Below are 16,184 nucleotides of genomic sequence, written 5' to 3'. Positions count from 1 at the left end.
GGAATTATTCTGGAATATGCTTATATATTTGAATATATATCTGAAATATACTTCAAATATATATATCAAATAAATATAATATACTTCATATATATAATATTTATATATAATAAGTATTATATATATTTGAAATATATATTTGAAATATATTTGAATTTTGTAGTTAATCACTTTAGTAGAAGCTACTTTATACAAAGCTATTAATACTTTGAGTCAGAAGGGGTCAGCCCCTCACTCCAAGGAATGCTCAGAGACAGACAAGCTACTTGAAGGGGAGAGGCACGAAAGGGAGCCAGTACAGACTCAGGTCAAAGGCAGGTCATCAGTGCTGGGACCTGTGAACACTACAGGAAGACACTGGTGGATGGTGGCCCTGGTGCCCAGCACATAGATGAAGGGCACAGAGCAACCAGGGTTTCATGTCCTCTTCGTTTGCCTTTTTCTACATCTGCTGCATGATCTCCAAATCCCTGGGGCTAGAGATGATGTGCACACTGTTTCTCTGTTTTCGGTCAGCAGCAGAAGCCCTCCATCTCTGAACCTTCCCTTAACCAAATGTCACTCTGTTTTTTCATATTTTTCTGGCAAGCCAGCTCACACTGGATACATTTTTGACTTTAAAAAAAATGCCACTTATTCCTCCAGAATACCTGGCCAAGTTAAACTCTAACCAGCCATGCGTGAATTCTCATCTTCTTCAATATACTTAGCATTTGTTAAACTTTAAGAAAAATAAAATAATTGCTTCACATTGCCTATGAGACAAATGCCTTAGCCAGCTGCCATGACCTCAACAGTATAGGTTATGAGTAAGTCATTTCTTCAGTATATATTGAACCCTTGCCCCTGTAAGTGTATTAATGTAGGTATTAGTATAACAGCAGTGGACCCAGGAAAAAAAGGCTGCCCACTTCTACTGTGAGGAAGAAACCATTAAGTAATGAGCATAAAAGTTAAAATACATGACAGTTTAGATGATGATAAGTGCTACAGAATCAGGAAAAGCAATTTCATTATATGGTTAAGAAAGATCTTCCTGAAATAGCAACTTTTGATTGAAGGCTTGAAATAGAAGAAAGAATGTTTCAGCAAGTTCAAAGCGTTTAACATGGTCGTCAACCTCTTTCTGTTTCTCTGTTTTTAAAGAACTAGAAAGCTCATGTGGAAAGAAGGAAGTGAAAGGGGAAAACAAACAAAGATAACTCCAGAGATGGCAGAATGAAAATCACTGTGAGCCCGGTATTTTGTAGTGGGGTTATATTTTTGCAAATTCGTGAGGAGCTTCAAGCAAATAAACTGATTGCTGTTTTAAAGGATTTCTCTAATTTAAGTTAGCACAAGGTGTAAACAGAGAAGCCGCTGGGAATGTACATTACTGTAACCAGCCCAGCCATTCATACAAATAGTGAAAACATATATTTACTCTGAAACATTATGACATGATGCCATCATCTGTAAAGTTCATGCTTGAGAACAGTGTAAATTATACAAAAAAGGCATAACGTCTAAATTATTTATATACATGTATAAAACTATCAGGAAGTAAAAAGTAAATATTTTAAAGTTGTCATAAAAAGGTATGTATTTTTAGCAAACATAAATGTATCAGTCTCTGAATAACACTGAAACCTAAACTAAGTATAAATAAAATAAATAATATATAAATAAAATATGGCATATGTAAGACTGATAATAACCCCTATATCCATAAAGCGTTAGTATTCTTTCTCCTGGATAATTAGCACACTTAAATCCTCAACGTAGGCCAGAAGAACACCAGGAGGCAACTGCCTGAACACAGTGTATACAAACGCACAAAACCAGTCTTCATTTCTACTGACAGATAGGATCCCATAAAGTTAAAACATCTCTACACCACAAAGGAAACAATTAAATGAATTAAGAGACAGCCTAGCCGGGAGGTGGTGGCGCACTCCTGTGATCTCAGCACTCTGGGAGGCAGAGGCAGGAGGATTTCTGAGTTAGAGGCCAGCCTGGTCTACAGAGTGAGTTCTAGGACAGCCAGGGCTATACAGAGAAACGCTGTCTCAAAAAAACCAAATCCAAAAAAAACCAAAAGAGAGAGAGAAAGAGAGAGAGAGAGAGAGAGAGAGAGAGAGAGAGAGAGAGAGCCAGCCTACAGAATGGGAGAAAATCTTTGCTAGGTATATATCTTTAAAAAGACTTATATCTAGACTATATATAGTCTAATAAACTCAAAAAACTAAATATCAAAAAATCAAATCACCTACTCAATAAATATGCCAATAAGATGAACAAATAGTTCTCAAAAGATGAAGTATAAATACCCAACAAAATATAAAAATGTTCAACCTTGGGGGCTGGTGAGATGGCTCAGAGGTTAAGAGCACTGACTGTTTTTCCAGAGGTCCTGAGTTCAATTCCCAGTAACCACATGATGGCTCACAACCATCTGTAATGGGATCTGATGCCCTCTTCTGGTGTGTCTGAAGACAGCTACTATGTACTCATATACATAAAATAAATAAATAAATATATCTTTAAAAAAAAAAAAGTTCAACCTTGCTAGCTATCAGAAACACAAAAGTATATCATCCCATCCTAGCCAGAATAGCAGTTATTTAGAAAACAAACAATTCCAGGCATGGTGATGCACATCATTAATCAATGCACTCAGAAAACAGAAGGAAACAAATCTCTGTGAGTTCAAGACTACCACCTTGTTTACATGGAAAATTCTAACCCAGCCAGGGTTACACAATGAGACCCTGCCTAAACATACACACCCAAACAAACACACATCAAGGATAAGTACAAAGGAGAACATTTACACACTATTTGTCTGAATGTGAACTAATCCGGCACTATGGAAAGCCGTAACTAACATATGACCCAGCTATACAGCTCCTGGGTACTTAGCCTGAAGGACCCGATAAACACATCACAGAGATACTTGCACATCCCATGTTCACTAAGTTATGGAATGAAGCCAGGTGTCTGCCAACAGAGGGCTGGATATAGAAAATATGGTATATATTAAAAGTGGAAATTTTAGCCATAAAAAATTAAGTTATGTGGTTTACAGGAAAATTTACACAACTGGAAATGATTGTATTAAGTAAACTAAATCAGTCTCAGAAAAACAAATATCATAGGTTTCTTTTCATTTGTAGTTCATAGGTTTTATATAGATACATAAATCACATGTATATAAGAACATGAGAGATGTGAAACTAGGGGAACATGATCAACTAACAGGAAGGAAAGAGAACTAAGCAAGCAGAGAGAGCATGGGGGCAGGCTAGGGCATCATATACTATATGAAAAGAGAGCAGAGAGAGCATGGCGGGGCAGGCTAGGGCATCATACACCAAATGAAAAATATCCTATGTAGTCCAGTACATTGTGCAATGAATATAAACCAAGGAGCTGTTCTTAATTGCAAAGAAACATTCAGTATGCCAACACAATGAAGCTTTTTTTAACTATATTTCTATTTCAAAATAAAAGTTATCCCATGAAAAACTGAAACCCTAAACTTGTAGCAATAAGCATACAAAGGCCCAGTACACACTCCCTGAATATATACACAACCAGGAGATTATCATTAACATTTTGAAATTCTGATAAAAAGGAAGTACCATAAATGAATTCTGTAGCAAGAGTTATATGACATAATTTCACCAGAAAATGTACTTCCTGTGGAGAAGGGCCAGCAAGTTAAAATGTATGAAGCACATAAAAAAAAAAAAAAAAAGGACCTCCAAGGGAAACTCAGCAGGCAGCTTAACCCCCAATACTTAGAGATAAGAGATAAAAAATCTCAAAGATATAAAATTATTTTTATATGATTAAAGACATAAAAGATAGAGTAAAAAGCATGAGAAAAGTATAAGACACTATAAAAAAAGGCAGATTTGAAAGTGCACCAAATTGAACTTCCATAAAACAGAAATGCACTTATAAAATGAAAAACTTAATGGATAAGTTATATGACAAATAAAACATAGTTGAAAAATTAGTGAACTAGAAGATAAATGTAAAGAAACTGCATAAAATATGGCAAGCCCACAGAGAGAAAGCATGTGAGAGCACAAAGACATGTGAGGTAGGTCGAGAAGATTCAAAATGTATCTTCTAAGATTATCAAAAGGAGAAAAGATAGAGATTATTGGGGAAGGTAAAACGTGAAGCCATCTCAACTTAATTTTTTTCTACATTCTTTGTTTACATTCCAAATAATTTTCCCTTTCCTGGTTCCCCCCTCCCCATAAGTCCCATAAGCCCTCTTCCCTCCACCCATTCCCCCAATCAACCCCCTCCCACTTCTCTGTCCTGGTAATTCCCTACAATGCTGCATCACAAAAAAACTAGGATAGCTAAAACTATTCTCAACAGTAAAAGAACTTCTGGGGGAATCAGTATCCTGGACCTCAAGGAGTACTACAGAGCAATAATAGTGTTAAAAACTGCATGGCATTGGTACAGTGAGAGGCAGGTAGATCAATGGAATAGAACTGAAGATCCAGAAATGAACCCACACACCTATGGTCACTTGATCTTCAACAAAGGAGCTGAAAGCATCCAGTGGAAAAAAGATAGCCTTTTCAACAAATGGTGCTGGCTCAACTGGAGATCAGCATGCTGAAGAATTCGAATTGATCCATTCTTACTCCTTGTACTAAGCTCAACTCCAAGTGGATCAAGGACCTCCACATAAAACCTGACACACTGAAACTAATATAAAAGAAACTGGGGAAAACCCTTGAGAACATGGGCATAGGGGAAAAGTTCCTGAACAGAACACCAATGCTCTTAGATCAAGAATTGACAAATGGGACCTCATAAAATTACAAAGTTTCTGTAAGGCAAAGGACACTGTCAAAAGGACAAAACAGCAACCAACAAATTGGGAAAAGCTCTTCACCTTACATCCGACAGAGGGCTTAATTTTTTTTAATCAAACTATTAATTTCATATCTCAAAAAATAAATACTTTGAATTATATAAAATTGGAAGGATGGTAAATATTTTGATAACAAGAATTATTATGATTCCACTCAGAGACCTATAGGTCTCTTCTTCAAGATTTTAAAGTATATATATTCAGCTTCATAGCATAATTCAGAGAAAAGCACAAATATTCCATTCTCTTTGTGCTCTCACACATGAGCAACCTCCAAACTATTAACATCTCTTTCTCTCCTTCCCCCCTTCCTCCTCCCCTCCCACACACAAATTATGTACCTGTTACAATTACTGAACCTACAATGACACATTATCACTTGAAGTCCACAGTTTATAACAGGGTTCACTCTTCAACATTCTACAGATCTGGACAAAAGCACCACACAGAGTATTTCCACTAAGTTAAAAAAAAGTGTTCTGTGCTCTTTTTTCTCCTCTGATTTAAAAAAAAGAATATTTAATTTTATGAGAAACAGTTAAATTATCTCCACAGCAATGAATATTGCTATTGCTACTCCTCCCTGGCAGCACTTGCTGGTATCTATCCTGGGTTTTGGTTACCCAATTGAAGGTCAGTGTTCTCTTTGATACTTTACTTTGCAGTTCCTTCCTGGCATATGACGTGGACCACCTTCTAATGTCTGTACATACCACCTGTCTGTGTGTCTTTGGTAAGGTTTTTATTAAGATCTGCGATGCATCTTCTATTTGGGATGCTTGCTTTTCTCTTACTGTGTTTTGGTACATCTTTCTCTGTGTGATGGACAGCTGTCTGTATCGGGGTGCCCTCTGTTAACATGCTCTTCCTGTCTGTGGCTCATGTTCACTCTGTCCATACAGTGAATGCCCCACTGCTCCAGTGTCCTTTGTTGATGAGGGTTTTTCCACCTTCAGTCTAGGACCTTTCATGCTACATGTCCTCTGTCCTCCTGATGAAAATGTTACTCAAATGGCTAAGACTTATTTATGGATCAATACATACACATATTCACAACGCCAAGAATTCTGTTATCTTTCATTGATGTGACTGGGTGAGGCATAAGACCATTAAGTTTCAATAGTAGAAAAAGAAACTTATTAAATATGATTTTAGATCTGCCAGAATCATTAGTATCTTATTATCTATAAAACCAGTAAGGTTAAATTTAGTGAGAAAATAGTGAAATAGAGCTATGGAAGTTACCTATCTCCTTAGCCCCAATCCAGTTTTATCACAGGCTACCCATTTCCTACTCATGCTTCTAGAGAGTCAACGACGCCAACTCCTCTTCTTGTCTACTCCTACCATACAGAGTAATAACGGACACACTTTATTACCCAACAGAAATGATCTTGTTTAGGAAATACTAGTAGAGTTCAACTTCCTCGTTTTACTTAAAGGAAACTGAAGTTCAAGAAATATTATATAAGAAACCATTAATCCACAAAATCATCAACAAAATCACTTAGCCCTTTGGACATAATACTTTGATAAGGAAATTCTGATTTGTTAAGTAAATCCTCTCTTTGAAATCAACGAAGTACCATGCTTATACAGAAATAAAACACATTCAAATAAATAATCGATTACAATAAAAACAATTCCTTTCTTTCTCTTGGTGTTTGGTTTTCTGTCTCAGCTTGTTTGGGAACTCAGTGGTTAGAACCCTCTGGCTATGGGTTCCACAACAAAAGGCACTATCTGGTTATTTTTGGTGCCCAGTACCTGGTAAATTATAGCCTTATGAAAGGATAGACAGAAGACAAAACTATGTAACAGAATGTAAGGAGGCAGGGGAGTTGCTTTGTGTTAAAAGGTCTTTGCAGTATGGGTTTGTATCCAATCCTTACTTGATTGGGAGCTTTACCTAAGTTTCTTCAAGTTGGGGTCGGGAGATGGGACTCACAGGGGCCCTTCCATGCTCTACTCTGTCATGTATCATGTTTGACAGGTCGGGTATTGTGTAGCATGTCACCTGTACTATGTCACCATCAAGACAAAACATGTCCTTAGACCTATCCTAGGGTCAGTCATAGAAAGGAATTTCTCTTGTTTTGAAAATGCTCTACATTATCCAGATAGTTAGGTGGTGTATATATGAAAACAACTAAAATTATCTAAAAAGAATAAATTCCTTACATCAAAATTAACATACTCCTTGTTGAAAATATTTTTGTAGGAAAATGTGATACTTTTTTTCAACACATAAAAAAAAGAAAAAAGTAAATTAAAAATATAAGTTAGGACCACTATTTAGAAAGGATGTTTTTATAATAGCTACAGTGTTTGTGGTTTCTATTTTCTAAGTTACATGAACATTTTTTTATCTTATAATCAGGAAAAAATTCCCCTATTGAGATTTATTTTTAAATTAGGAGTTTTGCTGTATAGCACAGGCTGGACTGTCTTACCAGTCTCCCAAGTGCAGTGATTACAGAACACAACATCATATCCAACTAGCTGGGATAGTATGGTAAGAACCACAAAGCTCAAAATTATATAAATTTTAAGTAGAAACTGGACTTTTTATTCCACCAAGCTGAAAACTAACGATGGGTGTCAGCATCTTGCCACATAATCACTTTGTACTGACAAGTTTAAAGGCATTCAGTTATGTTCCATAACTATAATTATCCTCCACTCTTTGCTTGTAGGTAAATTCCAAACATTACAATTAATATACTATTTAACCCAGTGTCTTCTCCACAGGCCCACTGTGCTACTGAAGAGACTATACTAGAATCAGGACTTAACACCTTCTCCTTTGATACTATATCAGTTTCTCAAATCATTCCAGATTTTAATTCAGTTTGTTTGTTTGTTTGTTTGTTTGTTTGTTTGTTTAAAACAGGGTTTCTCTGTGTAATGGAAACGGGCTGTCCTGGACTCACTTTGTAGAACAGGCTGTCCTCGAACTCACAGAGATCTGCCTGCCTCTGAACTCCCAAGTGCTGGGATTAGAGTTGTGCTGTACCATGCCAGCTTAATTCACTTTATTGCTTTCTTAACAATCATTTGTTTGCCTGGAGATTCATTGGCTTTTTACTGCTGTGGTTCAAACAAACATTCCCTACCACAGCAGTTTTCAACTCATGAGCTGTGACCCCTTTGGAGGCCAAATGACCTTTTCACAGGGTTGCATAAGATCATTGGGAAGCACAGATATTTATATTACAATTCATAACAACAGCAAAATTGTTATTAACAATGAAAGTAATTTTATGACTGGGGGGGTCACCACAACATGAGAAACTATACTAAGGGGCATAGCATTAGGGAGGTTTAGAAGCACTGCCTTACTAGATTATAAATATCTTCCAGTCTCCCACTTGTTCTTTCTGGGACATGGAACTCATTCTCTTCTTTTTCCTGAAAATATCTCTTAAAGTTCAGCAACATTTTGTATTTAATTTTTCTATACTTTGTTATCTCAAAAAAGAAGTCCAAAACAAAAATTGCTAATACCTTGAAGAGACTGTGAATGGAACTAATACAACTGTGTAACAATTTAGAAAATATGTACTATGATAACTATCTCATGCTGTGCTATAAAGATTCACAATATTAAGATCTAGTATAAAATTGAGTCTAAACAGAATAAAACATGGTAACTTGGAGTGGCAGTGCCCTTCTTCTATGTCCTAGGTCTAGGGACAGGTTTTGTCTTGATGGTGACATAATACAGGTGACATTCTTAAATTCCCAAAGCCATAAAAATATAAACTTATTCATGGCAAGAATTAAACAAAAGGATAAATTAAAAACTCAAATCAAGGCAGGCACTGTGGTGCATGCTGTTAATCTCAGTCCTGTGGAGGCAAAAGAAGGCAGATCTCTGTGAGTTTGAGGCCAGCCTGGTCGGCATAGTGAGATGATAGATAGACAGACAGACAGACAGCAAAGAAAAACTACTTGAAGCTCTTACCACAGTGAGAGGTTTAATAAAATATTCAGAACATGTGCAGCTGAACTGACAACCATCAAACCACTCCCCGAATATGCTTTTGCAGGATACTGCAAAGGCAACTACAAACTCAGCCACTGCGCACTGGCACTAGACCCATAGGCTCTCCTAACAATCAGTTATGAGGCAGGGAGAACTCCCTGGCCCCTCCATATCCTGCTAATCTGTTGACAATGGACAGATTTTAGGAAAGGAGGGGAATGATATCCAGGTGAATATCCTTTGTATCCACCTGGCTCACCAGGCTCAGATAGTGAGTTCAAAACTCAGGTTGACAGTAAATTCTGTGGGACACTAAACAGAAGCACAGCTAGAAATAGGAAAAAGATTTATTGGAGGGTGTTGGTTAGAGTAGGAGGGACATAGGAGAGGACAGGAGAGAACAGGACCAGAATATATAGGTATGAAACCATCAAAGAGGCCTGTCTCGAAAAAACAAAAAACAAAAGAAAAAAAAACAAAAAACAAAGAAATACAGGCAAGAAAAAAGTAGTTCACAGAAAAACAAAACCGTCTCACCATTGGTTTAATTTTTCTGAGCAATGTTTCATATTTTTCAATAAGAAAACTTCACCCCTAATACTTTAAGTATTTTCTAAGAACAAAGGCATTGTTCTACACAACTCTAATACAAATTATACCCATGGGATAATTTCAGTAATTCATATGGTCTAACAATCAGTCATCTCCAAATCTCCCCAACTGAAACCTTATGTGTTTTTATGGCTGTCTTTCCTTGATACAGGTTCCAATCAAGGGTCACATTTTGTGTATGGTTTCTCTCTCAATAAAAGTGTATTCCTAGCCGGGCGTGGTGGTGCATGCCTGTAATCCCAGCACTTGGGAGGCAGAGGCAGGTGGATTTCTGAGTTCGAGGCCAGCCTGGTCTACAGAGTGAGTTCCAGGACAGCCAGGGCTACACAGAGAAACCCTGTCTCGGAAAACCAAAAAAAAAAAAAAAAAAAGTGTATTCCTCCCTTACATTTTTTTTCATGAAAATGATCTTTTTCTTTTTTGATACAAGGTATGTCTATAGTCCAAGAATGACTTCAAACTCATAACCCTCCTGCCTCAGCCTTCTGAGTGCTGAAATTACAGCTGTGTGACACTATTACTTAACACTGACAGTTTTTAATATTCCAAGTTTTACAGGATATCCCAAGTTATGACTGTATATCTTCTGTATTTTCTATGAAACTGAGAACAATTTAAGGGCAAAAGCTATGAGCAAAAGCTATTCTTAGTCTTTATATTTGCAGAAAATAAGGAATTCACACATACCAAATACTCAGTTAATTACAGAATTTTTTAAGAGTCTCTCATTGCTTATTCAGTGTTAAATTGTAATAAATTACTGTACAAATTACACAGATAAAGCTAAATGTTCCTTATGATACAATACCACTGAACCCATGAAAATCATCATTACCAATGTCATATTTGACCATCTAATTTGTTCTTTGTGAATAATGTTATCTACATGGTAATACTTTAAAATTATGAAAAACTTCTGCAACAACCATTCAGTTTTGACTTCATTTTATTTTTTGTAGGCTCCTAAAGTCAAAAATCTTTCCCCTTTTATGCTCACTGCTTTATCCTCTCCAATAAAAAAAAAATGGTACACAGCAGACTTTCTATGAACAAGTACAGAATAAGTTACCAGTAGCCACATGAGACTGGACAATTTAAGGACAAAGGCTACAATTTTTTAGTCTTTATATCTGCAGAAAATCAGACTTCACGTGTAGCAAATATTCAGTTAATGCTAGAATTTGTTTGCTTTTTTTTTTTTTTTTTGAGACATGGTCTATCCATTATTTAGCTATGGCTATCCTAGAACTCATTATGCAGACCAGACTGGCCTCAAACTCAGAGATCTGCCTTCCTCTGTCTTCAAGGTGCTAGAATTTTAACTTGGAAGGACCACAGATAAAGTATAACATATAGGCCTTACTTGCTTTCCCATACACAAGAAATATTAAAAACTATAGTTACATGCCTTGTGGTACAGTAACAGTGAATCTTATTGTGTCAGTTTGAATAATAATGGCCCCCTAGGCTCAAATGCTAGGTGGCATTACCTGACAAGAATTAGGGGTGTGGCCTTGTTGGATTGGGTATGGCCTTATTGGAGTGTTTTACTGGGAGTGGACTTTCAGGGTTTTGGTTGGTTGGTTGGTTGGTTGGTTGGTTGGTTGGTTGGTTGGTTGGTTTTTGGTTTTTTGGATTTGGTTTTTTCCAAGACAGGGTTTCTCTGTATAGCCCTGGCTGTCCTGGAGCTCACTCTGTAGACCAGGCTGGCCTCGAACTCAGAAATCCGCCTGCCTCTGCCTCCCAGAGTGCTGGGATTACATGTGTGCACCACCACTGCCCGGCAACTTTCAGATTTTAAGCCCAAGCCAGAGCCAGTCTCAATCTCTCTGCCTATAGAATGGAACAGGATGTAGAACTCTCAGCTTCTTCTCCTACACCACGTCTGTCTATGTGCCACTATGCTTTCCACCGGGACTATAATGAACTAACCTCTAAAACTGTAGGCAAGTCTCCAACTACACGTTTTCTTTTATAAGAGCTGCCTCGATTCTGGTATCTCTTCACAGCAATAGAACAGGAACTAAGACACCTATATTACTATAAGAAATATGAAGGCTACTTTATATACATATACTATATGTATAGGTGTATTCTATTTAATATATGTATATGCTATTTAAAATACAGTATATATATTACAGTATATATAAAACAAAATTCAAATATCAAATTATGGTACCCATGCAAAAGTCTTATGTAATTTAATGTTATATAAATATTATTAGCTTTGCTAACCATGTTGAATGGTGTTTCATTGACAGTGCTAAAATAGAAGACTGATTTAAACAATAAGTTACTTTACCTGCAATGTTTTTAAAGTTTCCTTCAATCCTTCTATTTCTTTTTCTTTGATTTCTGTAGCAAGTTTGTATTTTCCCTTTAAGAAAAATCATACTTCAATACTTTTAGTGTATGTATAAAAGAAAAAAATAGAAGAACTCAAGAACCAAACCCTGTACTTTAAACCTAACACTTCACATACTTTAAACCTATGTCTACAATGAAAAATTATATTCCTAGCAGCCTTTAAACATCAAAGTACTGCAATAATCTTTATATATTTATCATAAAATAAAGTATTTTAACTATGATATCTCAATTTATGAGAACATTTCTAAGAAAGCCTATAGATATAATTATTAAGTTCTTACATAAAATATGCAATCATCTCTCAGAATTTATAAGGAACTGAGTCTAAAAGGCCCTCTATAAATAGCAACACCTCAGGATGCTCAGATCATATATACAAAATGGTACAGTGTTTGCATATAAACTACATACATTGTCTTACATACTTCAAATTATCTCCAAATTACTTATAATAGTTAATACAAATTATATTCTATATAAATAGCTATTGTAAAGCACTGGTTATGGAATGATATCATGAATAAAATCTATGTATCTAGCATAGAGGCAATTTTTCTTAACTAATATTTTTAATTAGTGGCAAGTTGATCTATGCATGCAAAACTATGGATGCAAATAGTAAAATGTTTTCTAAATAATAAATTATAAGCATATTTACATAGTGAATAGTCCCTTGCTTTAGAGTATGTCTTTAAATTAATATTGTACATTCTATATCCATTGCCATAGGAAAAAGAATATCAACTATGTTACCATGGAAATATTCAGTGCCAGGTAAGTCTCTTGATTTGTTACAAGTCATGTCTCCTCTTCCAAAGGCTAGTAACCCCCAATATAAGATTATTTCATTTCTACTGCCATTTTGCTACTGTGAACCATAAATACTGACATACAAGATATCTCACATGCAATCACCCAGGAGGTCGCGACCCACAGGTTGAGAACCTCTGCACTAGCACATGGGAAGGCTCACAGAAAGAAGCAGAGAGGAAGAGTGTCAGTCTGGGTGCTGAAGGCGCCTCAGTTCTAGCCCTCGTTTTCACACATAAAGTTATCTCACCTGTTAGGCTTGAATATTCTCAGTCATAAAATCACAAACGTCACTGACAAGATTAGCTCAGCTTCTTTCTGCTTGTAAGATTTTAATCAACCAATACTTTCCACTATTTTATTATTAACACTCACTTCTACTATAATGAACAATGATGATATATTCATTTAACTATATTTTAAGTTATTCTAAAAATTAATAGCTACCTTTTCTTCTTCCAAGGCATACATCTTCATCTGCAGCTGGTCAGTTTTAAAATCAAAAACAGGTAAGTATATTTTTGACAGTGATTTCTATTAATCAGTATTAATATCAAAGCAGATTATACTTCTATATTGAGTTTATACAGTTTGAACATGTTCTCACATTCAGAAAATATGAAAGAGGAAAGATAATCACTGTAGCACATAAATAACTAAATCACTTAAAACACTAATCATTTCTTTGAAGTTTGGTTTAACCCTCCAAAAATCTTAAATATCTGAATATTTTACTATCTACTTTTAAGCAATAGCATGTATCATTTTCTAAAGGTATAATTTTATGAAATCATACCATTTGTATTTGCATGAGCAATAGTTATAACCTGTTAAGTATTAATATTAAGTATTGCTTAAATACTTATGATAGTGAAATAAAAATTACCTTTATGTCGGGAGGTGGTGGTGCACGCCTGTAATCCCAGCACTCTGGGAGGCAGAGGCAGGCGGATTTCTGAGTTTGAGGCCAGCCCGGTCTACAGAGTGAGTTCCAGGACAGCCAGGGCTATAAAGAGAAACCCTGTCTCGAAAACCCAAATCCAAAAAACCAAAAAACCAAAAAAAAGAAAAAAAAAAAAAAAAAAAAAAAGAAAGAAAGAAAAAAATTACCTTTATTTTTAAAATGTTATTTTGAATAATTTATTTCTTTTTATTCACTTCACATCCTGATCACAGCCCTCACCTCCCTCCTCTCCTCCCAATCCCACCTTTACCAATCCCTCCAGTCATTTCCCCCTCTGTCTCCTCAAAGAAGGGGAGCCCCCCTTGGGTACCACCCCACCCTGGGACATCCAGTTCCAGCAGGACTAGGACTAGGTGCATCCTCTCCCACTAAAGCCCAACCAGGCAGGCCAGGTACGGGAGGGGATCCAATTGTGGGGAATAGAGATTAAGACAGCCCCTGCTCCACTTGTTAGGGGACCCACATGAAGATCAAGTTGCATATTTACTACAAATGTATAGGGGAGGGTCTAGGCCCTGCCCCTAACAATTGTTATTTTAAAACAGCAAAATGAAAGTGAATATTTTGCTCTTGCTCTCTTGCTCTCTCTTGCTATAGCCTTCCCTTCCCCCCTCCCCATTCATTCCCTTTCCCCATCTCTGCATGTGCTCATAGCATCTACTTCCTTCCCTTCCCTCTCTTCACCCTTTCCCTCTCCCTTTCCTTCCCTTCCTCTCCCCTTCTCTTCTCTCTTCTCCCTTCCCCTCCCTCCCTCTCTCTCTCTCCATCTGCATTTCTCTGATTCTACTACCTTCTTGACTCTCCTCCCCATGCCCTAAATAAACTATTCTATACTAAAAAGAGAGAAAGAAAGAAAGAAAGAAAGAATGAAAGAAAGAAGGAAGGAAGGAAGGAAGGAAGGAAGGAAGGAAGGAAGGAAGGAAGGAAGGAAGGAAGGAAGAAACAAACAAACTAAGGAAAACATAAAATATCCTAACCAGCATTAAGGACTTCAGCAATAGTTTTTCTTTGAGATGTCTCTCTTCTTCCACTCCTCATTTACATTCAACAGTTCTTTATTACAAATGCAGCACAGTGATAAAGAACTTTCCAACTGTGCAAGGCCCTGCCATCAAGCTCTAGCACTGTAACATAAGCAAGCGTGAGAATCTGAAGATGTCTCCTGTACCCTGCAGGTATCAAGATGTTCTTATGGGCCCAGGCTCTTGTGATGGCAAAGATACAGACTTCTGCAGTCCAGAGAACATTGTGTTACACTTGGGTTTCTGTTCCCTTACTCTTCAATTAAAACTCATAACTTTACTTAGACTTATTTCAAATTTAATGAAGAAAGTGTTCTTGTTTAAACAGTTCATCCCAAGATGTAAATTATCACTAAACTCAACCAACTAGTAATGTTAGACACACAGGTTTAATTTTTCATGTGCGTTTCTTTTTCTCCACACACACTTGTATGAAAATGAAGATGAAAAAGAGGACAGGGGGACATAAGAAACACCTTCCAGAGGCTCCCCTGCATCTCAGGGCACTTCCATAAGGAGTACAGATAAATCCGAGAAAGTCAAAGACGATGGATTTCCACCTAATGAGGGTATAACTTTTATTTCCTTAAAATATCTGAGTTTTATTTTATTTTCAATTACTGATGGTTGCTATTCATGGAGGCTTCAGCAGACAGCAGGTAAGAGCAGCCTATCCCTCCCTCACTCACATCTTCTTTCTTTGGTTTTTGGGGTTTTTTTGTTTTGTTTTCTGCTTTGTTTTGTTGTTGTGTTGCTTGTTTGTCTGTTTGTTTGTTTTCAGACATGGACTCTTTATGTTTCCCTAGCTGGCCTGGAACTCACACTATAGACCAGGCTGGCTTGAACTCTCAGATTCCATCCATCTGCTTCTACCTCCAGGATTAAAGGAATGTACCTCCATGCCTGGCTTCACATCTTCCTACTATGTTTAATTACTGGTGAGTTGACTCATGAACCATGTACGGTTCAACCAACTGACTTTGGTAAAGAGGCAGCATGGGAAACATGGGAAAGGTAAAACAACAGCGTACTGTAACAAAGGAAAGAGGATGAATGAGCACATACCGGAATTATTTAGGACAGATACATCACCAAGAAAACATTTTTTCCAAATTTCTCTATACTACCATGGGTTAGAAGGAAAAAATAGTTTTATTTCCTGCTTTCCATAATATTCTCATTTTTGTTTTCTATGTGTTTAGATAATAGTTTATCATAAAACCTACTGCAGAAAGAAAAATACAAAATATTCTACTGCACTTGTTAATCTATTATCATGAAAATTACCTGATTTTTAAAAACTCCCATTGCTTCTTTGTGTTGCTTTATTAATGCTTCCTTTTGATTCTGAAGAGTCTCCTATTTTAAAAATTATAGAAAAATAGTTAATTATGAGAAAATAAAAAGTTAATTATGAGAAGCTAAAACAAAGTCTAGTAAGTTTTCTGGGTTTTTTTTTCACACATAGTTTTTTGGGGTTTTGTTGGGTTTTATTTATTTATTTATTTATTTATTTATTTATTTATT

At 36.4% G+C, this 16,184-nt stretch overlaps 1 protein-coding gene across 1 annotated transcript in view; it reads right to left on the bottom strand.

Moving 5' to 3' along the window:
• The window catches only part of Ccdc73 (coiled-coil domain containing 73), a 99,152-nt gene that overhangs the window by 64,345 nt on the left and 18,623 nt on the right, over positions 1 to 16,184 (bottom strand). The window contains exons 3-5 of the mRNA XM_052183131.1: positions 15,945 to 16,016; positions 13,119 to 13,154; positions 11,794 to 11,868 (exon numbers count right to left, since the gene is read on the bottom strand). Coding sequence (XP_052039091.1) covers positions 11,794 to 11,868; positions 13,119 to 13,154; positions 15,945 to 16,016 — 183 coding nt within the window. The remainder of the gene's footprint in view (positions 1 to 11,793; positions 11,869 to 13,118; positions 13,155 to 15,944; positions 16,017 to 16,184) is intronic.

This window comes from Apodemus sylvaticus, chromosome 5, assembly GCF_947179515.1.
Source record: "Apodemus sylvaticus chromosome 5, mApoSyl1.1, whole genome shotgun sequence".
Classification (NCBI taxonomy): domain Eukaryota; kingdom Metazoa; phylum Chordata; class Mammalia; order Rodentia; family Muridae; genus Apodemus; species Apodemus sylvaticus.
Note: the sequence above shows the minus strand (reverse complement) of the source record. Positions and strands in the feature narration are given on the sequence as shown.